Here is a 24,247-nt window from a genome sequence, read left to right as displayed (position 1 = left end):
AATTTGTTGAAACGTGTTGCAGATCTATTCCATTGCAGTTCGGGGTCTTTTACAGAGCCTTTTTCCCTTCTCAAAGAAATTTTCCAAAGATGTCTGTTTCTTGCTCATTTTGTTATGTGGGCTCAAGTGACAGATTTTAAAGAGACAATACAGTCATTTTTCATAATAAAACATTTTTTCAAAATAAATGATAACCAATGATATCTGATGACATTAAATAAAACGGAAATAGTTAATGATTTCTTGTGCGGCCTGGTACCCATTGATCCACGGACAGGTACCGGTCTGCAGCCTGGGGGTTGGGGGACCACTATTATGTGTAAGTTTTTGTGGTGCACAGGTATATAATTTTATATCCTATCCTTTTTTTATATAAATCCTGTTAAAGCCTAGCAAAATATACATCAGTGCAAAGCAACTTCCAAAAATGTACACTTATTACTGGTTTTATGGTCCAGTGTTACATTTTTTGTTCTAATATTTAAACATTTCGTCTTTCTTAAAAAGTTGTTTCTCTGTGCTTATCAAACAAAAAACTTATCATTTTTGTTGCGTTAATGTTGTTGTTTTTTCATTCATTCTTAGTCTCTTTATTATTTGGGGGTTGCCACAGCGGATGCCCTTCGGGCCGCAACCCATTAATGGGAAACACCCATACACTCTTGCATTCACACACTTACACTATGGCCAATTTTAGTTCAGCCAATTCACCTATATCGCATGTCTTCGGACTGTGGGTCAAACCGGAGCACCCGGAGGAAACACACGCCAACACAGGGAGAACGTGCAAACTACAGAGAAATACTTAGTGACCCAGCCGGGACTTGATTCAGCGACCTTCTTGCTGTGAGGCAATCATGCTACCCACTGTGCCACCATGATACTGTTGTTGTTTTTTAATTCACTCAATTTATGTTTTATTCTTTCTAAATATATACATTTCTGTTTTTTTAAGTAGGATTTTTTTCAAATATGTGTTATAGAAACATTATTTAGGCAAAGCATTATAGACATAAAAGACATTAAATTATCATTAACTACCACTAAATGATGAACATTTATCTTATTCCATTTTCTTTCCAGCTTAAGTAACAGTTTTCAGTTCTAAATCTTTTGTTTCTGTACCAGCAGAACATTTCTGTTGTGCTGCTACTGTGCCAGAAATGTAAATTTTTGACCTTTCATAATCTCCTGCTTCAGGCATATATTTAGTCTCGAGAAATTACAAATAGCGGTGTTAAATCTTGAATGGTAACTTCATCTAGACCTTTGAAAATGACTGATTAGCTTGTTTCCCCCTGTAAAGCCCAGCAGTGTGGCAAGGGAAATACAATCCTGATCATAGCTTATGATATGATGAATTCATTCAGTGGATCTCTGTAGAAAACTGATATTCATCCTGTAAAGAGAGAAACATCTATCATCAGTATTGATTGATTGACTTACTGACTGACTTGCTGTTTTTTTTTTCTGACAGTTCAGTTGTGTCATTTAAAATTTTTGTTGCATATATACCTTGCATAAGATGACAGATTTGGAAAATGTAATTTCAAAGTCAAGTCAAAGCTTTATTGTCAATTCAACCACATGTACAGGGCATACAAACAATCGAAATTGCTTTACTCTCTGACCCTAGGTGCCTAACATATAATATTAATATATTTATCGGACTATATCCACATCCACTGTTCCCATCCCCTGTTGCGATGTTATGTCTATGCTTTTTTGCTCCATCTTCCCTACTGTACCTTTTTTCCTCTTTCTTCCAATTTCACTGCATGTAAAGTGTATGTGAAAAATAAAGGTCTTTCATCATCACCATCATCATCATCATCAATACAAAAAGTAGAATTTTAAAAAGAAATTACAAAAAATACATTAACGCATATAATATGATCTAAAATATATATATAATTATTTTTTTTTAATTCTAAACAATACAATTTAACTTAAGGGCACATGGCAAGAAATGCAAACCAGAGTTGTGCAGATGCAAAACAGTATATCGTGCAAAAAGTACAGTATAATGCAAAACAGTATATAGTGCAAAAAGCTTATAAATATAATAAAATGACAATGTCTTAATAATATAGTTATAATAAATATTTTAATTGAAAGCAATTGGATAAAACCAAAAATATAAATATTTTTAAATGTTACTTACATTACATATACTTACATATATTATGTAAAATTGCTTTTAATGATAATGCTTACATCATTTGATTACCAATTGGTATAAAATAAATGAGTATTAACTAATACAGTTGTATTCAGCCTGATCTTACAAGGAAACATACCTGTTTTGCATTTTGTCAGTTTAGTGGTTAATTTGTACGAATTTATATGGTTTGAGTCTTAAGCATGGCACCCAACCCCACCCCTAAACCCAACTGTCATTGGGGGATAAGAAAATTGTACTAAATTGTACAAATGAGGTCATACGAATTCATACGAATTAGCCACTAAATCTAATAGTTCAGAATTACAGTGAGATCATGTTGATTGTATTCTACAAAGGGTAAAATTGCATAGAGTTTGCCATTTACCGCTCGGTTGATGTGCAGGTTTAAACCACTAAGACGTGGTTTTGATTTGGTGATTTCAGCAATCTCTGATAACTAGACGCTGAATTCATAAAACATTTAATTCTTTGTAAATTTTTACTGCTTGTAGATTACTGTAATAATTAAAGATATTATGGCATCAATTTCACAATAGCTATGTTTCCTTCTACCTATTTTTATGCGCATTTTCGATGTGCGCATAAAATCAGTTGATGGAAACGGCAAGATGCGCATACATTTTGAAAATGCGCTATTACGTCCTTTTTGATGTTAATATTAAACTAGGAGTAGATGGCATAACATACAATAGTTTAATGTGTGTGACAAGCGGATGGAGAAAGAAAGAAACTAAAAACCAAATATCACTGCAGCTATTTATTGCCCATACATCCAATGAAACCATTGAAAATATATTATACAGTGAAAGAAAAATATTCACAATGGTTAAATAATGAATTACCTGGGGGGAGAGGAAGTAGTTGAATGTGCTTAAATCAAAGAAATAAATGTAACAAAACTCAGTAACTGTTTTCACCAAACTAAACTAAATATGAAAAGAAAAGCATGAAAAGAAACATCTTCAATGTACCAAACGTCTTAACTAAACTGCTCTAACTAAAAACAAAACATACAGAAAACAGCACATTCTCCTGAACCTAGTGAACTAATTCAAAATATGCATCTGAGTGTTGTATATGTATAGCGCGCGACTTACTCCTACACCTCTCCGAGGCATCACTCAAACTGGACAAGTTTCACAAGCAAATACATTGCATTATTAAATCGCAAACTTTAGACAAGAGCATTAAACAAGCAAAACACATTCTCTCAGACTAGCCCTCGCAAGAGAGACTGTCCTCACAGAGACCCACAGAAAGAATAAGAGCGAGAAGTGGCGAGAAGGAAAGAGAGAGAGAGAGATCGCCATTGCAGTTTGGGCTCGGCTTTTAAACGCTATTGCTATTAAGCTATTAATAGCTATACGCTATTAAGCGATTGGTGGTGCAAACCCAGCATCAGCGGTCAACATCATCAGCATGAAATGCGAATCCTCCAATGCCGTTCGTACCTGTAACACATGCATGAAACGACACACCCACATACAAACAAACGCACACACTTATCCAAAATACGTTCTGCAAGCGAACGTTACATGCGCATAAAAACACATGAGCATAACTGAGTAGGATAAAATTTTAATTCGATAAAAAAGGATACACATACACTACAGTGGAAACAGTTTTACCGCTCAAATTCCAGCATAATGTCAATTTGCGTTTTTGGATGGAAACATAGCTTATGTCATACTTTCATAGTGGATGGGGTATCCTACCAGGTGATTACCTTCACCTGGTAATCATTGTTTGCTTCATCAATAATCAGTATCAGTTCACACAAGAGTACATCCCTGTAATAGTAATATGCAGTCTGAAATCTGTCTGTGTTTAATTAGGCTCTGTCTTTAATTAGGGATGTCTTTAATCAGGGATTTCATTGGTATTGGCAATAAGTGTGATGTTTAAAAAAAATAGTAAATATGATTATCTTTTTAATTAAGGCTGTTGCAATAACCTGTAATTGGCAATAGCTATTCATTCTCCCTGAAGCTATGGTTGGATTAGTGCATGGCTTATTACTCTGTAGCAAAGTCAAAAACTAAAAGTAATTCATAGTCGCCACCCAAAAATAAAGATTTTGTAAATTAGAAATTAAAATAGAAATTTTTTAACATTCCTACAGTTCCAATGCAAAGGTTTGTATGTAATTTCACAAGTTCAGACTCTCAGATATTTGAATAAATAGAATATGCATATTTGGCGTGCTGTCTGGGGAGAGGGCTCTGAGCTTGGCAAGACACCCTAACTCGTGTTATTCTCCTTATCAGGAAAGAGAGTGATAGGTTCTGAGCGTAGTGTCTAGCCCGGCTCCAGAATGCTCCCCTCTCAGATTTGAATCAGTATCGGGTTTAATAGTGTGGAGTTGGCGTGGTGAAGTGATGCTGTAGTCAAGAGAAAACAGGTATGACGTGTTTGACTATTTATAGGAGTTTGGACTTGAGTTGGTTGGAGAATGATTGTGATGAATTAGCTTCATCAAAGCCTGATCATGCTCCTCCCAAAATTTGTTTATAAAACATCACTTAAACACAAACATTTCCACTGATCCCAGTCCAGCTTGTGAGTGCAATTTTTCATGCCACATAATTTAATCTTTAACCATTTGACATAAAACATCTTCCTTCAGAAATGCACATTTACAGTAAGTCTCCGCAATAAACATGCTGCAATCACTTGGATACAACTTTGCGATAAGCACTTTGCTCCCCAAAGGCCTTAAGTCTCCAGCCGCATCTCACTTGGAGGATTCCTCTCATTATTAAATGATCCGCTGCTGTGACACATCTGTCAGCCAGAGATATTAAAGTCACTGGCCTGCGCAGAGCCACCCGTAACTCCTTTCACTTCTGGGTGACCCAACAGATTAAAGAAGAGCCATCGCTTGCCAAGAACACGGAAGACAATGTCGCTCACAGAAATAGGATAATGCTCGATTCCGTGTGACCGATGCACGATTTGTATAGGAAAGCGCCGCTCTCATTTAGCGCACAGCCTCTTTGAATGACTTGATGAGGCTTAAAAGTCTAATTAGAAATTCATGATGCATTGCTCCATCTCTTTGATCCACTCCCTCACCCACACCCTCATTACCAGCGCCGGCAAAGTGGATGCAAAGCACACCATTAATATCATTTAGAGTCTATTTTAAGAGCCAGAGGAAGTGCAGAGTAAGCAAACGCGGGCTTAACCTTTCAGACAACTTTGTAAGGTAAGGTGGGATTTATTGGCAACCCAGGAAGTGAATTACAGCTGCCCGATCATCCCTGAAAAAGCTTGATCTACATAAACAGGCAGGCTGACCTTTGCTTTTGGAAAAATGGATTTATGGATTGGCTTTTGATATTGGCACTGGCATACTATTTAGTTTATGATTTAATTCAAGGTCAGTGGTCTGGTGTAGTAATGCATGTGTGGTTGGTTTTAATGTTTTCTGAAAAAATTTTGTAAAAACAATGTACATGAATCCTGTAATAAAAACATATTATATTATATTATATTATATTATATTATATTATATTATATTATATTATATTATATTATTATATTATATTACAGGGCTGCATGATTTGTAGAAAAAAAACAGCGATTTTTGTATGCTACACTATGCTACTGTTTACTTAAAATCATTTTATCCAATAAAGTTGCCAATTGAAATACCAAGTAAAGAGAATATCTACAATATTTTAAATTAAGTTAAATAAATTATTTTTAAAAATCTTATATACAGTTAAAGTCAGAATTATTAGCTACCCTGAATTATTAGCCCTCCGTTTATTTTTTCCCCCAATTTCTTTTAAACAGAGTGAAGAGTTTTTCAACACATTTCTAAACATAATAGTTTTAATAACTCATTTCTAATAACTGATTTATTCTATCTTTGCCATTATGACAGTAAATAATATTTTACTAGATTTTTTAAGACACTTCTATACAGCTTAAAGTGACATTTAAAGGCTTAATTAGGTTTATTAGGTTACTAGACAGGTTAGGTTAATTAGGCAAGTTAATGTATATCGATGGTTTGTTCTGTAGACTGTAGAAAAATATATACCTTAAAAGGGCTAATAATTTTGACCTTAAAATTGCTTTTAAAAACTTGAAAACATATTTTCTAGCCAAAATAAAACAAATTAAACTTTCTCCAGTAAATAATGTATTATCAGACATACTGTAAAAATTTCCTTGCTCTGTGAAACATTATTTGGGAAATGTTTAAAAAAGAAAAAGAAATTCAACAGGGGGCTGATAATTCTGACTTTAACTGTATATAGACATATAAAACCTTTAAAACCTTTACATTTAGATTGTTACATTTTTCATATTGATTTCATGACATTTGCTGAGCATTGCCAATGCTTTCCACGCACAATTTCAGATTTTACTTCACAGCACAAGAATTATTGTATTAAAAGGTATAATTTATAAATATATTTACATTTCTATATTATTTGTAATACAGTTTTGTCCTTTAACACAAGCAGACAGATAATGTCATATAAATGAACTGTACTTTTAATTTTACCTGCTCAAAGGAAACACTTTTTGAATGCATCAAAACTCAAGGACATGCACAGAACAACATGAGCTTTTATAGCAAATAAACTAATGTAAATATTATCCTGCTTGCTTTTTGAGCATTGTTGAGCAAGTTATTAAACACCTGTGATTGGTCAATGTGTTCCCGCACTCAACAGAAGGGGGCTGCAATTGACGGTTAGAGCGGCTCTGGCATTATGTGAGAGAGACAGAGCAGACATGGAGTTTACAGATTTCATTTCATCTCCCTAGCAGTGGAATAGGGGCTCGTGAGTTCTGCTGTAACAATTGACTGCTTTTTAAGTAATGTAAGTTGGATTGTTTTAACCACTCGCGTTTGCCTCTCTCGTCATAGGAATAATCGCAGCTTTTGCAATTTGAAAATCGCACCTTTTCAAATTGTGTTTTTGGTTGAAAATCGTGCAAGCCTATTATATTGTATTAAATTATATTACATTACATTACATTACATTACATTACATTATATTATATTATATTATATCATATTATATTATATTATATTATGTTTGGCCAAAATTTATGGCCAGGTGTATTTTTTGGCGCATTATAATTAGTCTCTGAAGGTCATGCTCTTGAAGAACTTCTACATTGCAGAAATCACAGAAGGAAATGAAATGCAGATGAGGTAATGCATAATAAGAAGGTGTAATGCACCTTTTTGGATACTTTGGGGAATATAAGTAGAATGGGGATTAAAATTTGAAATTTAAATTCTTCAACTCACTGTTTTTTTGTAAACTGAACAAGTGTTTGTAAGGTGTGTACGAGGGTTATAAGACTGGAAACTTGCGTATGCCAAATCGGCTGCAGATTTGAACGCATAAGGACCCAGGAGCATTTAAGTGAGCATCGATTGGTTTGTGGAGCATTAGAGACTGTGATTTTGAGATTGTGCTGGACAGCAAATGGAGCTGCGGTGATATTACTGACATGTTTTCTTTTGTGGAAAAGACACTTCATGGCAGTATGAGAGGGAGCCATGATCCAATTGTTCTCTAATGGCTTTTCTTTTCCAAATGTGGTTCTTGTTTTTTACTTAAGACTGACAGTCCTGTTTTTGGAAAGAATTATAAAGGAATATTCACCCAAATTGAAAAGGTAATCAGAAAGAATTTAGTTTATTCAATGTCAAATATTACTTACAGTGTTCAATCAAGGAAACATTGATGTTTTGGAGGATGCTTTTCTGCATCTTATCCAAGGGAATGAGGCACAACATGAACCATTTCAACTTAAGCTTCAAAGAAATCAGTGCACACTGTAAAAATAACCATTAATTCACAAATTCTGCAGCTTTACTTTTATTTATGCTTCTAAATCACATTAGGAGCTCCAGATCTCTGCTCCATCACTTTTTATGTTAAATATACAGGGTGATTCAAGAAGAATACCACAACTTTGAAAAGTGAGAACTCTGCAAAGAAGAAAGAAAAAGAGAGCTAAGCTCTTTCTGTCATCGATTTAAGGAAGCTCTGAAGTTTCACATTGAGAAACTAAAAGAAGTAATAACTGCAGCTTTCCAAACTGTTATGCCCGAGATGCTACAAAGAGTTGACGTATCGGCTTGATGTCACTCGAGTGTCCGGAGGAGGTCATATTAAACCTCAATTAACTTGTTTTCTACTGAAAAAAAACTTTTTAAGTACTCTTCACATTGATCATTGACCAAGGTTCCATCATGTTTCTTTGATTAAATACATATTTTTAAAGTTTTGGTATTCCTTTTGAATCACCCTGGGGTGTGTTTACAAAAACCATCGTTAGCCAAGTAAGGTTTTAATTTCCATCGTTATAAACATAGTTTGTTGATTTGGTGTTTCCCAAATCTGTCGTTTCAACAAACATTTGCAAACTGCAATGCAAACTTGTATGCTTGCAACCACACCTCTGGAGCTGTAGTTAGAAACATAGTTCCTGGCTGTGTTCTATTCCCTGTTTGTTTAAAATAAAATAAAAAATACAAAATCTATAGGTGACTATTATTTAAAAGTGGAATTTATTTTGCCTCTCCAAAGCTTGTGAAAACAAAATATATAGCATTCAGTTATAGTAGGTTATTTATTAAGAAATATATATGTCGATGACATGGGCCTGTTGGTAAGAACATTTCTGCAGTGGTTTGCATGTGTCAAATTGTAAAAGTGGACTTTAAAAATAAATAAATAGATAACATCAACATCAATATTATCATCATCATCATCATCGTCATTGATAGTATTATAAAAGTATGATTTTTTTTTTCATTTCCTAATAAATAAATAAAAAAATATTAATTTTAATTTCTTTATAAAAAGCCATTATTGTTAAAAGTCATTATTTATTTATTTGACAATTTATATATGAGATTAGAATACGTGTTCGTTTTTGTAAGTGATTTTCAACTGTAAATACCAAAATATGGGTTAAGTGCACATACAGTGCAATAATCTGAAAAGACTTTTGGTCGATAGCTGACATCCTTTATTTAAAAATATCGGAAAATTTATTCGGCCACATTGGGCTTCACTTACTGTATGAAACACAAGCAGAATAAATACCTGTGGACTTCATATGCAATGCATTCAAATCATGAATGCAACTCATGAACTGAAAAGAAAGTACATTTTTCATGATGTGTCCTAGCTGGTCATGCTGGATTTAATATCATGTTTGTTTGTCGTATATTATTTGGTTTTATATTCATTCATTCATTTTCTTTTCGGCTTAGTCTCTTTATTAAGCAGGGGTTGCCACAGCGGAATGAACTGACAACTTATCCAGCATTTGTTTTCAGCATATGTTTTACGCAGCGGATACCCTTCCTGCTGCAACCCATCACTGGGAAACACTCATACACTCTTATTCACACACATACTGCACACTACAGAAAATTTACCCAATTCACCTATAGCGCATGTTGGGAGAAACCAGAGCACCCGGAGGAAACCCACGCGAACATGGGGAGAACATACAAACTTCGCACAGAAATGCCAACTGACCAAGCCGAGGTTTGAACCAGTGACCTTTTTAATCGAGGCAATGGCGCTACCCACTGTTCCACCGTGCAGCTCTTGACCTTTTCTAGATATTGTCTTTGTTTTTTACTGTCCGGATAATTGCTGTATTTGTTTGTCATTTTATAAATATTTCAATAAAGCCAAGTTATTTGTGGATTATTAGCAAATAATTTAGCAGTTTTACTTAAAATTCTGCTATTATAAGCGACTAGAACAGATCGACATGCAGGCAAATAAAAAATAAAAACAACTTTATTTTCTAATAATATGCATTTATATTTTGCTCAACAATGCATTTCCCCTACCAATAATTTCCCTTGTGTGACACTAATTTGCTGTGATTGATCCCATGACCCTGTTTGTCATGACTGCTCTATGTTGGAAATTACACCCATAGACGTTATTTTGTCATGAACACTCTCAGGATTTAGTATGGTAATGATTATTTATATGGTAATGTTGATGTATTTGGTCTTGGCGGTATAGATCTGCTATGCTGCTGCTGCTGCTTTGATTCTTATGACAGAGCAAGTACTGAGACCTGCTACTGCCAGCATATACACAGACATAGTGTCTGAAAATATAACACGCTGCTGCTGCAAACATAACACATATATGACCATCGTAGCAGACCTAACACAGGTGGAGCTGGGATGGAGGAGAGTCTCTGAAAAGGCACAGCGTGAAACAACGTGGAGCATTTGAACTGATGAGGAGCAAGCTTGTGGCTACCGAGACACAAGGTAATGACACAGGAGCAGATTAGGTGACCTATTAGTCTGTGCACGTGCACTTTTGGCTTATTAAGATGTTAAAGACAACAAGGCTTCAATTTTACACCATTCATTGATGTCTGAGTCTAGTGAGAAAGCATTCTTTAATAAAGCACATAACAATCCTGAATAATCTTCCTTCAGTCATGTTACCACTGTGAAATGACAACATAAAAAAGCTAGCCAGCAGCTAGCTCTCTGCAACTCTTACATGGTCACCAGCTGAAGCTAAGCACTTTAATGCCTCATTCTTTTCAAATCAGCATATTGGACTGATTTCTAATGGGTTGTGTGACAGTAGATAATAATTTTGTTAGAGTAGTAATTTAAATATACTCGGTTTGGTTTATATAATGGTTCTATGGTCACGGTTATCAGCATAATTCAGTTTACGTTGTAAAAAATCTTAAAATGTCCTCAGATCTGTTTTGAAAACAGCTAATTTTAATGAGATTCTTTTCAGAAACTTTATACATGTGCACTTTCCGGTTTAAAACTTTGTAGGATGTTTTCATTCACTTAGAGCTGTGCTACAAGCTGTATGAAAGGTAATTTTCAAATATCCATAGTAGGGTCACTTTAAAAGTCTGTACAGAAGATCCTTGCCAACATAAAATAAAGTGAAAACAGACAAGCTTTAAATATAGATGACCACCTTGACTTTTGAGTTTGACTTTATTGGCGTTTACACGTCTGTTTCTTCGAGTTTATTCTTACTTCATTCGTTTGACGGAAATCCATTAAAAGTTCAGAGCAGCTTGAGCTGGATTTTTTCTAGAGGCCTCTCTGCTTTATAGCGCTAGCTTTTCTCAGTCAGAATAATACTTCAAAGATCCTTTTTGGAGTGCCTTTTTCCTTAAACCCATTCTTTTTTAACAAAACACTCCAATTGTTCAAGGTCCCAGCACTTTCCTGTGTCTGACTGCCATTTGTGTGCCTCAACCATTCATAGTCTTTATGGTTTTGGTAATGCAGGAGTATCTGTGTCCTACAATAACAACCCATTTTGAGAACTTCAGATTTCACTCTTCTCTACAAAACTAATTGATTATCCTTAGAGATAATAAAACCCTCTCAAATTCAGGGTCTCTTCTGTGTGAGTGCTGACAATGGTGCTTTATGTTGTCATTCGACCTGCGTGTTTAGTTTGTATGAATCCCAATTGCATTGTGCTAATCTTATATTATTGCACTTCAATTCATCCACTCGTAAAAGAATCCTCGATGCACATTTATTCTAGTTATAATGATGAAGATGTTTATTATCTCTCAAAGCTGAAAGATGATGCTTTGTGGTTGTAAAAACACATCTTAGTCTTTCTCTTTTTTTCCTTCTGAAGATCGATTGAGTTCTTAGGAAAACATCAAGGTTATGTTGGATCACTGGAAAGATCTGATTTAGACCGTGTGTATGTTTTTGTGTGACTTCCAAGGCCACAAGCAGCACCATTTATCTTGGATCAATTCATTCCTATTTCAACTTTTGATACTGTAACTGTAACTGTGGTTTCTTTAAAAGCACCATCAGGGTTTGGCGGTACTCGTGTCAGAGATTACAAAATATTAAATAATATATTTGTGTCCGTTTTTGCTAGTTCAACATATTGCAAAACTCTTAAAAGGTCACGTAATTAGCATAAAGGGTCAGGTGTGTTGGTAGTGTCATGAAAATGCCAGGAAACTTTTTAAAGTCAATTAAAGACTCAGAGAAAAATGTTGATGTCAGTTGGTTTTTAATTGTATTATAGTTTATGTCAGTTGTGTGTGTGTGTGTGTGTAGTCAGCAGTGTCAGTGCAATGCTCTGTGAAAACTACATTTCGCAACATTCAGGTGACATTTTAAAAATCATGTTGCTCTCTAGTAGCTTTTCATTTTCAGCCTAGTATTGACAGAATCAAAGGTAAACTTTTACACCACTTTGCTAAATAACAGAGAGAGAGAGAGAGAGAGAGAGAGAGAGAAAGAAAGAAAGAAGGAACACATGCAGATGGCAGGTATCCATACTGTGGGATCATACATTACAATCAAAAACTTAAACACTACTAAACGCTGGCTTCCTTGTCAAATATTTTTTAAAATGCAGGAACCAAACAATTAACATTCCCAACCTGACATGAAAACCAAACGGTTAGTTTAGTTTTTAGTTTTTTTCATGAACCATCTCTTGCTTAATAATAATAATAATAATTAATGCTAAATTCACACTGCTTTGACTCAATAAATAAAACAAATGGCCTATTAAAATCTATTTTAAATCAGTTTGCTTTAAAACAATCTGGCTCATTTAGCATGAGCACTGTAACGAACACATTGAACACGTTCTTTGCATTGAGAGGCACATCTTTTAAATGGCAGTGAGCGTTTTGCACGTTGCTTATGCACCCTGTACGACTTGTGTTTTAACCATCTGATGTGCCTCACGTTTTTGCTGTTGTGCACTATAAAAAAAAACACCTTAGAGGCCGATCACTCTAAACGTCCTTTTACGTTCCAAAAACGTTAGGCGCACCACACTGCCTTTTTTATTAACAAGAAAAAAAAGCAGCAAGTTATTATTTCATTGACTTGAATATGATTATGTATGATATAATTATTAACCCGCATCTAAAATTTTAGAACTGATAAAATAGCCTATTGTTTTAATCTTTGCTAGAGATTGATTAATTTGATTGACATCCTAGGCAATGAGACCTTTAATCTGACTGAGCGTGTGATCCTTAATATATGCTGGGCAGCTGCGCAAAATGTTTTCTAAAGCATCAAGCAAGAATTTGTCTATAGCTTGTTGGTTAATTATGAAGACAAAAAAAAAAACAAATAACAAAAATAAAATGATACAACGATAAAAGAGCAGCAAATTGCTAAATGTGCTAATAGTGCTTAATGCTTTATATCTTCATATATATGAGTTGTTTTATATTTGTTTTTTATTTAACTTGATGCATTCGTTATTTAATGTTTACATAAACAAATAACAGCCATAGCTTAAAAGGTTATGTTTTACGATAAAAATTTAGTATATTTTATTTCGTTATCAACTTTTGATATAAAACCGCTGTGTAATTCAATTGATTGTTAAAAATTAAATATTTTAAGTGCTATAATTTTTATTAGTGAAAGTGCCTGTTCACTTTTGACAAGGCCTTTCCAAAAAAATTGTTATGCAACTATAATACAAATGCCCTATTATTGTTTAATTTTCCGTTTTGTACAGAGATTTGAAATAAATTATTTTTTTTCCACTCCAATCCTTTCAATCATCATCATGTTACATTTTGGTAATTTGTTCTCAAAATAAAATTTACCCATATTGTATGACCTCTTAATAAATAAGGGTGCTGTGACGTGGGGGGGGGGTGCAGTTTAAATCACAGAATTTCTACAAAGTATGTTGCATGCTGCAAACTATTTTTTTGTTTAAAACATAAATTTGTTTACAGATTGGGATATTTCTGATATCTTAACTCTTTGGTTAGAAGTTTTTGTAACAGATGTTTCAATATAATGTTAATGTATACTTTCCGTGAATTTTTGTTTTAAGTTTTTACTGCAAATGTCACATCTTTAATGCTGAAATTGCAAAAATGTTCATATGTCATCCAGTGTAACTGGGTTGTATTTAGTTTAGTGTCTATGACTGTGTATAGTCATCAGTGTCAATGCAGTGCTCTGTAAAATCAATCCATTATGACTTGTAAACTCACTCAGGAAGAAAAATAAGCAACTATTTAGGCTAAATCCCTCTGGACTAAATATGTCAAGAGCTTACACACTCCATTAGGTTCAGACAAAGCAAGGAAATCCCTGTGTCATTATTTTCTTTGACAGCTTTTGATGATCAAATAAACACTAATCAGCCACAACATTAAAACTACTGACAGATGAAGTGCAGAACATTGATTATATTGTTAAGGTAGCAACTGTAGAGGGGTGGTGTATTTTAGAAAGAAAGTGAACAGTCACTGCTTCAATTTATTGTGTTGGTGACAGGAGATATGAGCAGAAGTGACTGTGACAAGGGCCAGTTAATGGGTCGGGCTCGGTTGGAGCAAGTCCTTGGGGATGTTGCCATGTTTTCAGTGGTTAGTACCTACCGAAATAAGTGCAAGGAAGGACAAGCGGTGAACCGGCATCAGGGTCAGTGGAGCCCATTGCTCATTGATGCACATTGGAAATGAAGGCAAACCTGTCTGTTCTGACATACTGAAAAGCTATTGTACATCAAAGTGCTCATAAAACTTAATGCAGACTGTGATAGAAAAATGTCAAAACACTGTTTGCTGCCTATTGCGATGTGTAGCCACAGATCAGTAAGGGTTCCCATGATGACCTCTGTCTTCTGCTGAAAGTGCAGGAACAGTGGAAGAAGTTTACTGTGTGTAATCTAGTAGGTTAATGGAAAGCTAATTTGAAAACCTATGCCTGAGTCTAGTCCAGACCAAGTTGAAGTTTCTCTTTGTGACACAAACTGCAGGAGAAATGTAAAGAAGCTGATCCTCAAACTCTTGCTGGCCTTTTGCCTCTAGCTATGGTTAGAATCGCTGCAGCATTGATGGGTTTTGATTAAAAACACCCTGTGGGAATTTATAAAGCCCCCGTGGGTGTGATTGATTTCACTACATTAAATTAGCAACTCCAGTAGTTTAGGAAGGAAACCTTTGAAAATTATTATTGGATCACTTTCCTTGATGCACGCTGTGCTTTACAAATTCGAATATTGTTGTTCTCCAGATCTGTCATCGTCTTTTTTAGCACCATGTTACATTTCTAAAGGACAGTCTTTATCTCTTTTAATTAGAGAAATAGCAACTTCCGAAGCTCAGGTTTTGCCTGGAAAGTCATGAGGGATGAGGGATATTTGATGATACAGATTATACTGTAAAGACACTTGACTTTAACTTTAAACCCAACTCCAGCTAAGTAAAACACCTTGTGAATCTTTGTATAAACAATCTGTTTAAGCATCTGTAGAATTCTCTGTGACCCCATGAGGATGGTTCATCTTTTTTCTGCTTTGGCAACTTACAGTAGGGTAAACAGTGCATTAGCTAAATGCTTTGATGAAGTTTGGGATAGAAACAATAAAGACCAACAGAGTCTTGTTTGATGAGATTTGTAATTTTTCAACTGTCAGCTACACTTTTGTATAGGAAAGATCACATAAGGATGCACTATGCAGGAAGAAAAATAGTTTTTACACATCACTTAATTAACTGTGCCAGCACCAAGTAGTGATACCTAGACATCTGGACCAGAGCATCTACAAAGAAGAACAAGCAGTATCACGGTCCTCAGCTATGCATGTAGGGAGGAAAGGTTAACCTGTCTAGTCCAATCAGAAACTTCAAGAGTTCAGTAATAGTTCAAAGAACAGTAGGTGGAGGTGTTTCTTCCAGATTCTTTAGATCTCATTCCAGTACGTTCTTGCCTTTGGCTCTTTAGATCCACATTCCTGCAGTTTGGGGGCTTTCATACTAGCACTTCTAGTTAACCGTTGTTTGATGTCAAATTTCAGTTTGTTTTGATTGTTAATGCCTGTAAGCAACAAACAAGCTACCACTGTAATAAAGCAAACTTTTTGTGGTTTGCAACCAAAAACCATCATGTGAACACAGTCCTACAGGGTGGTGGGTTCTGGCTAACTTGGGTAATAAACAGATAATAGGCTGTGTCTGAAATTGCATACTTCCATACTAAATAGTATGCTAAAAACAGCATGCGAACCAAGTAGTATGTCCGAATTCATACAATTAAAAAAAAAAAAGAGTATGCAAGAAGTACCTGAATGACCTACTACATTCGACGAGACTTTGAAGTGCGCATCCGATGGATGCTACATTATGCCATGATGCACCGAGAGAATTCATGAATGGGAGTGAAGTGACGCAACTGAAGAGGTAGGTCATGTTATCACAACTAAATGGCGGATGTAGCACATCCGCGTTGCATTTAAACTACTCGCATTCATATTGTATAGAACGTGCTTTTCAAATGGTCAAGTATTGCATTTGTATGCAAATGCAGTACCTACTGAGTAGTTGGTGATTTTGAACACAGCCAATCACTCTTTAATTCCAACCCTGATCAATCTCACCTGCCTGCCTGTAGCTTTCTAGTAATCCTGACAACATTGATTTGCTTGATCAGCTATGTTGGATCATAGTTGAAACTTACCTCTTCAGGAAAATGGATCTTGAAGGGCAGAGTGGACAATCTGGAGTTTTTGAAATGTGCTGAACTGAAAAATCTGATCCATGGTGCTCGTGAACTTGCAGGACTTAACAGATTAGCTGCTAATGTCTTGATGCCAGATAACGTTTTCAGAGTTGAGGCCATGTCTCAACATGTTGTCAAAGTAACCATCTAAATCAGGGGTGTCTAAACCTTATCCTGGAGGGCCATGGTCTTGCAAAGTTTAGCTTTAACTTGCCTCAACCAAAGACTATAGAATTCCTAAAACATGTCACTCTTATAGTTTTGAATGGGGAAAAGTATAACGGTCAATATGGCGAATGAAGCCTTGCCTTGTTGTACAGGAGCGAAGCAGCGATTGATATAGACTGTTGGAGATGCTCGGACAAACACTGGAATCTCTACAAATACTTGCTTTACAGACATAAGAAATATATGCACATAAAGCTTGAAATCTGTGCTTTTAAATGAAGCAAGTGCACTTTAAATCAAAAGATTTTTAGTTTTGTAATCTGTATGAAACGAGCTTGAGGTACAATCTGTCCTGTCAAACAGGTCACATGACAGCAACTACTCAAACGCTCACAAACTTGTAAACAAAGAGTCGCTTTTATTTCTGGGGGAGATTCACCATCAAAACCCAAGTTGTGGATTACTTCAGAAGAGCAGCGCAACCAGATGATCACCTGATGATATCCAGAGGATGATAATGTGTAAAACGGCCATAAATGTGGTTGGTGTCGTGATCTCGTTTCTTTTGAGTGCGTATGCGCATTAGCTCGGGCCACCTGAAAATATGCAGATTTTAAATTTTTTTTATTTTTTTTATTCGGACATTTAGAAATAAAACTTATGAGTCAGTTGTTGTTTAATTTTATTTGTGATACCAAATATGTAATGTAATCGTAAACTTAGCTAACCGTTTTGGAGAATTTTATGTTTCCCCATTCAGATAGACTATCCGAGAGGCGTTGTCTTAAAGCGACTTTGCCTCAACACACCTGTCTGGAAGTTTGTAGTTAGCTGAATCAGGTTTGCTTAGTTAGGGTTGGAGCTAAAGTAAGCTGGGCAATGGCACTCCAAGAGCAGGATTCAGCACTCTTATCTAAATGACCTCAGAATCCCAAGTTTAAAACAGTTGATTTTATTGGGATGAGTCTCAGGGTCATTTGCACAACGTTTTCAGCCTAAAATAGGAAGTATTTTATGTATTTTGCCTGTTTGTTTTAATGACCGCTGCATTTTGAGATTTAAAATGCATAAATCTGAAACAATGGTTCTAAGAGGGAAGGTTTTGAAATCGCAAAACCATAGTCTTATTTGTGCAAACACCCAAAAATGAAAGTCTTTAAAAATGATGACGTTATGCACATGTATAGTATGTGTACAGAAGTATAGATTTGAAGGCAAGTGCAAGCAAACACACAACAATGGTGGAGTATGTGACTGTGTTGTTATTGCTGATTTATTTGACAATACATCCAACAGTGGAGATACATCCTAGGGCGCTTTTACACTTGGTTTAATTGCCTAGACCGTACTCAAGTTCGATTGTTCCCCCCTTGCCACCTTCTCAGTTGGTTTGTGTTCACACTGTTTTTTTTTCCTACTGAACCTTGGTACACTTGTGTCATCAAGCTGCTGTTTTGTGTATGGCTGTTGTTAGGTGACGGCCACAAAAGCAAAGCACCAAAATGGAAAGGCATACACACATCATGGTCGTTCTGCTTTTACTGAATCTTTTGGTTTTGGACATACAGAAAGCGACTCGCATCTGCCACAAAAAAATATATATATTATACATGTTCAGAACATTACTCGATGTCTGCACAAGCTGTTTTTGGAGGAAACAAGCAGATATTATGACTGTGATTGCCCTGGCTCAGTCCCGCTTGTCACCGAGGTACAGTACATGATGGACAGACACACACACACACACACACAAATGAATGTTATGAAAACATTAGTTTGTTGTACAGTTGTCGGTTCACTTCCGTTATTTGGTACGATCGCATTTGTACCAGAAGTTAACTGGACCAGAGTTCGAGTGAACTGTACCCCAGACCACGGCTGCGTCCGAAACCGCCTACTACTCAGTACTGCATTTGAATTTAAACGTACTACTCGGCAGTTAGAAAAGTACGTTCTATACAGTATGAACGTGAAAAGTATGAATGGAATTCTGACGTACTGTACTACATCCGCCATTTTGTCATGGTCATGCAACCTACCTGCATCAATTGCATCGCTTTACTCCCATTCATGAATTCGCTCGCGGGGCATCATGGGATAGCGCAGCGTGCATGGGATGCGCACTCCAGAATCTCGCCGAAAGTAGTAAGTCAAGGTACTTCTCGCTTACTGATTTTCGAATTCTATAAATTCGGACATACTACTTGGCTCACATACTGTTTTTAGCGTACTATATAGTATGGAAGCATGCGGTTTCGGATGCAGCCCACCTCTTTGAAGTTCAGAAGATACCTTCACACTAGCTAAATGTATCTTACTGATGTCAAACAAACCCGGGTGCAGATCAAAAGTGCTAGTGTGAAAGCACTATTAAACACATGGCAAATTAAACATACACACTAGCACCAAGTCATCAACAGCACATGCCTACAGGTACTGTCTAACAAGGTGGTAGCACCAAATACTGTCCTTGCAAACATTTTTGGTCATTTTACTAATGTGTAAAAGCAACATGTAAACTTGAAAATTTATTATAATGCAAGAGAAAATTTTTATGTCATTACCTCATTGTCATGTTAACATAGCCTCAAAGGGGGCAACATGTTTCTAATCTGGTGGTTGGTCAGATATTTTCACATTAAGGCACCTTTGCTTTGGCCATTGCAGGTCAAGAATCAGATTAATTGATCTGATCAAATGTCTTAGGGGGAAGATCTGAATACTGGTAGTAAGCTTTCTGTGCAAATGTCTTAGCGAGGGTAAATGTTGAGTCTTATGTTTTACACCAATATCATGTAGAGAGAGAGTGTGTGTTAGACATTTGTCATATTTAACCTTTTTGGAGAATATTACAGTTTGCAGATGGTGGCATTTGAAATCATTAAATCCGAAAGTACTGCAGAATGACTTTTTTCCTCTTTTATTTCTCATATGCCGCAGGGTAGCTGCTAGAGTTAATTTAGTGTGAATTATAAGTATAATCACAGCAAAAAAATCACAGCTGGCATTGTTAATCCTCATCACATTGACAGATGTACGCTCCATGACACATTTAATGGTTTTTAAATAAACGTATAATGTATTAACGAGCTTTTGATGTATATTTATAACCACAACATTGCTGTTGAGTTTTACTCGATGTGTACTTCAATCAACAGCTGTCAAGGAGATGGCTGAAATGACATCCTGCAAAGTGTGCTCCCTATAATGTTGCATTTATTTTGATGTTTTAAGGCATTTGACAGATAGTAGAGAATGAAGCATCAGGTTAATGTATGCAGCTATGCTAATTTCAGCTCTCTGTTTCATTCTTTTGATGTCCCTCCCCCCTCATTAGCAGAGAATAATTTATGTTCTGCATTATACTATAGATAGCTGTAGTTTGCCTGTATGAGTGCAGCAATGCAGTGACCTTGACAGACTTTACTCTTTAAAACATGATGCTTTTTTAAAAATCATTAAAAAGGTCAATGTTTAGCTTAAAATTATATATATATATAAAATATATGTATATATATATATATATATATATATATATATATATATATATATATATATATATATATATATATATATATATATATTGAAGAACTGAATAATTTTTAGGTAGCAGAATGTTTTAGTTAGAATGTTAGATTGTTTCAAATAAGACTGCATGATATTGGAAAAATCTCTTTTTTTTTCTGCGATAAATATTTTGCGATATGAATACAGTTTTATTTGACTGTTTTCTGGAGAGTTTTAACAGTATTCGGGTACAGAAGTTGAATAATAAAATGAAGGGAAAAAAAATGCCTTTCTTAATTTATATCTTGTTTGTAGTCCAAATATCAAAACATTTTTTAGACCAAGTGAAAATATGGTTTAGTTTTTACCTTCAGAAGAAATAAGTGAAAAATAAGATGTTTTTTTCTAGTTTTAATGAAATTATCTGACAGTTGGATTGGTGAAATAATCTTGTTTTCTCTTTAAAATGTAGATATTTGGACTACAAACCAGACAAAAATTCCCAGTAAGAAATGTGTTTATTTATTTATGCATAAATCATATAAATCCAATATAAATACAGTGACTAAATACAATTCTGAAGCTCTCGGTCAACTATAATTCAGACTGGTCATTAAATATCTTTGCGATGTGACTATTGTGGATGCGCACATTGCGATATTGATGCTGAAACTATATATTGTGCAGCCCTAGTTTCAATGATTAAATCGCAGCACCTAGTAAATAAAAACTTTTTTCAAACTTTTTTATTTTTAAAAAGTGATAGTAATGAACATTCAGATCAAGTGCAGGAAAGAACATTTGTTTTGTCAAACGGCTTTTGTCTCACAGTGCAGTTTAAAGCACTTTATCAATAAACGTTAATCATGTATTGTGTTTCCGCAAATATGACAGAAGTATAGCACAACACTCCTATGACTGTGCAATGGAAAGCAAACTATATTAATGAATTCATCTTAATGAGGGTGGAGATGTCAGGCCTTTGTTTTAGTGCAGCTCTCAGCACTGAAATACTGAGAGAGAAACAGTCTTTCATGTTTATCTCTGTCTTCATTTGTTACTGTAAGTCAAAAGTGATCTGAGCTCTGATCAGTGCATTTGCTTTAGCACCAAAACATTTGGTTTCAGATTCATGGAGAGATACAGAATTCTATTAAATATTAAATACATTTGGATTATGTAGTGATAATATATTTATGATGATGTTTCAGCATCATTTGTGACTTTATATCTGCACTCCTTGTGTTAACTGTTTATTAAATGCATTTATTGTTGATGTTCTTGTTGTTATTATTTGCTGTTTTAAGACATTTTTTGCTGTTGTCATCATTGTTTCACCTTGTTTTTCCAGTCAGAAGATATGTTATTTTGAGCGTTTGTAAGGCTGCATCTTGTGTTTTTACTTTTATTTTTTATCTCGGTATGATTGTGACAGCTTTAAGTGATTTATTGTTTCATTGCAGTTCCACATCATAACATTGCAGTAATTCATTCAGACTTACAAACTAACTCTGGGCTTCTTCTAAAAAAAATATATAGTTGCATGGAATATTTATTCAACATCGGCATCCCATAATTAAGGTTTCTTTCATCTTAATGAAGTGTCAGCTACAGTAGTGCTCGCTAGGAGTTCAAAGCTGACATAAGTTTTATTTAGGCTCGAAAACTAAATCTTTGTTTCTTATTATTCCACCAAATAGTATCTGAAAATAAAGTACTTAATCTTGGAAAATGTTTTTTTTTTTTTACATCAAAAGGTCAAATTAATTATTTTGTGATTTATTTATTTTTTCTTCTGTTCATGTCAAATGCAGTTTGCTGTTTTTGCAGAAACAAACTAAAATTATGCTATAAATAGATAAAGAATATTAACAGTTAATTTTATCTGTATTCATTTATGATGTTTTAGGTTTTCTAGGTGTAGTTTTGTGCTTTATTTACTGTTTACTCATATATTTAAGGTGTGTGTGTATATATATATTTTATTTTTTTATAAATTAGATAACAGTGTTCAAAAGTTTTTAGAACATTTCTAAAACAAAACAAAAAGCCACTTAATAAATTTTGTTTCCTTTGAATAAATTAGGTAACAGAGCTAAATTACATAAAAATATTGTCATTTTTAACGAAAATAACATGGATACATATTTTTATACAACAGTTCTGTCTGGTTCTCAAATCTGATTGGCTGATAGCCATGCCTCCCACCAGTGCCTATATATAGCCATATCACACTGCTACTCGTGTGATATTGCTCATATGTATATATATATATATATATATATATATATATATATATATATATATATATATATATATATGAAGGAAAAATCTATCGGATGGATGGATGGATGGATGGATGGATGGATGGATGGATGGATGGATGGATGGATGGATGGATGGATAGATGGAGATAGACAGACAGACAGACAGACAGATAATTAAATCAACCAGAAAAGGGTGAACGGGTTAAAATATTCTGCTTTATTAAACTTTGTGATTGTGAAAGAAGGAAAAAAAAAGAAAGAAAGAAGGAAAGAAAGAAAGAGAGAGAAAAAGAAAGGAAAAAAGAAAGAAAGGAAAATAGAAAGAGAAAGAAAATGTAGTCTTAATTCCTGTGTTAAAATATGAAAATAAATGTGGTGTTTAGCCTGAAATTCCATGATAGCTTGAAATAATAATATTAGCTTGAAATAATTAAAATAAAGTTTAATTACAAGAGAAGGAAACTATAGTCCATCTCATTTAAACTATACTTTTCTTGCTAAATTTGTCTAATCTAGTAATAAATCTAAAAATGCAGCTAGAAGTAAACAAAACATAAAAAGAAGCATGTGATTTGTGTTTATATCAAGTAAACCATTAAAAGGGAGACCAGAGCTAACTATATCAGCAGTAAATGTGCTTTGCTGTGCTCATTGGTTGTGTATTTCTGCTCTTCCTCCTGATGTATAGCTGGCTCTTGAGGACCCGGTGCACAGCGTCTCTCTCCAGCAGTTTGTCTATGAAAAGCTGAAGGCTCAGCAGATGCTGATGGGAGATCAGGGCTTTCAGGCTCTGATGGAGACGGTGGACACAGAGATCGTGCGACAGCTGCAGGAGTTCATCCAGGGCATGTAAAGAAGAAGATGTGAGACCACAACGCAGATGCCAAACCTTTTTAAACAAAAAGAGCTTCCATATTTAAAAAATAAAAACACTTTCTTTCTTCCTCAAACACAGCTTCAACGTTTAAGAGAGGAGTGATAAGAAGGAATGGCATTTTATAATGCCTCGTTTTTGTGATGGGTAAAAGAGGAAAGGGCCCAAGCAGTGTTTACATTGATATCAATTCTTGTAATAATAATAATAATAAAACAATTGTATTTTTTGTATGTATGTACAATACACTGCATGACAACATTACTTTTTTGTTTATTTGCTTTTTTCCCAATCATGCTTCTAGTATATCAGGAACTACTGACAAGTCTTTAACAGTTTTGATTGATTGAAAGTATTTTCATAGCAGAAACACATACTGTACATGAACAAAAAAAAAATCAATGGATGTAAATGTTTACCTTTCCACAAAGTATTGCTGCTAATGCTCCAACACTCACCGGAGATCAGAAGAACCAAATGCGCATCAGTTTAATCCAACAGGAGTCTATTTTCACCATAAATACACTGCAAATGTTTGAGTGAATATTTGGTTAAGCTTTACTTGAAGAGGGTGCATAGGGGATTATAAGACTGTCATAAAACCTTTAGTGTCATTGGTTCAGTTGTGTCATCTTGAATGCAAAAGTGGCATTGTTTGAGATGACTTTATGACTACTTGACTTAAACAAATACATCATGACCTG

General features: G+C 34.9%; 1 protein-coding gene across 2 annotated transcripts in view; it reads left to right on the top strand.

Annotated features, from left to right (window-relative positions):
- ipo11 (importin 11) overlaps positions 1-23,807 on the top strand; it is a 325,228-nt gene extending 301,421 nt beyond the window's left edge. Inside the window, exon 30 of one of the 2 annotated variants that reach the window (XM_087263109.2) lies at positions 23,358-23,807. In XM_087263109.2, coding sequence (XP_087119235.1) covers positions 23,358-23,522 — 165 coding nt within the window. In that variant the 3' untranslated portion in view covers positions 23,523-23,807. 2 annotated transcript variants of the gene reach the window in all.
- The last annotated feature ends 440 nt before the right edge of the window (positions 23,808-24,247 follow it).

The sequence above is a fragment of the Danio rerio genome, chromosome 8 (genome assembly GCF_052040795.2).
Source record: "Danio rerio strain M-AB ecotype USA chromosome 8, GRCz13ab, whole genome shotgun sequence".
In the NCBI taxonomy this organism is placed as follows: Eukaryota; Metazoa; Chordata; class Actinopteri; order Cypriniformes; family Danionidae; genus Danio; species Danio rerio.
Note: the sequence above shows the minus strand (reverse complement) of the source record. Positions and strands in the feature narration are given on the sequence as shown.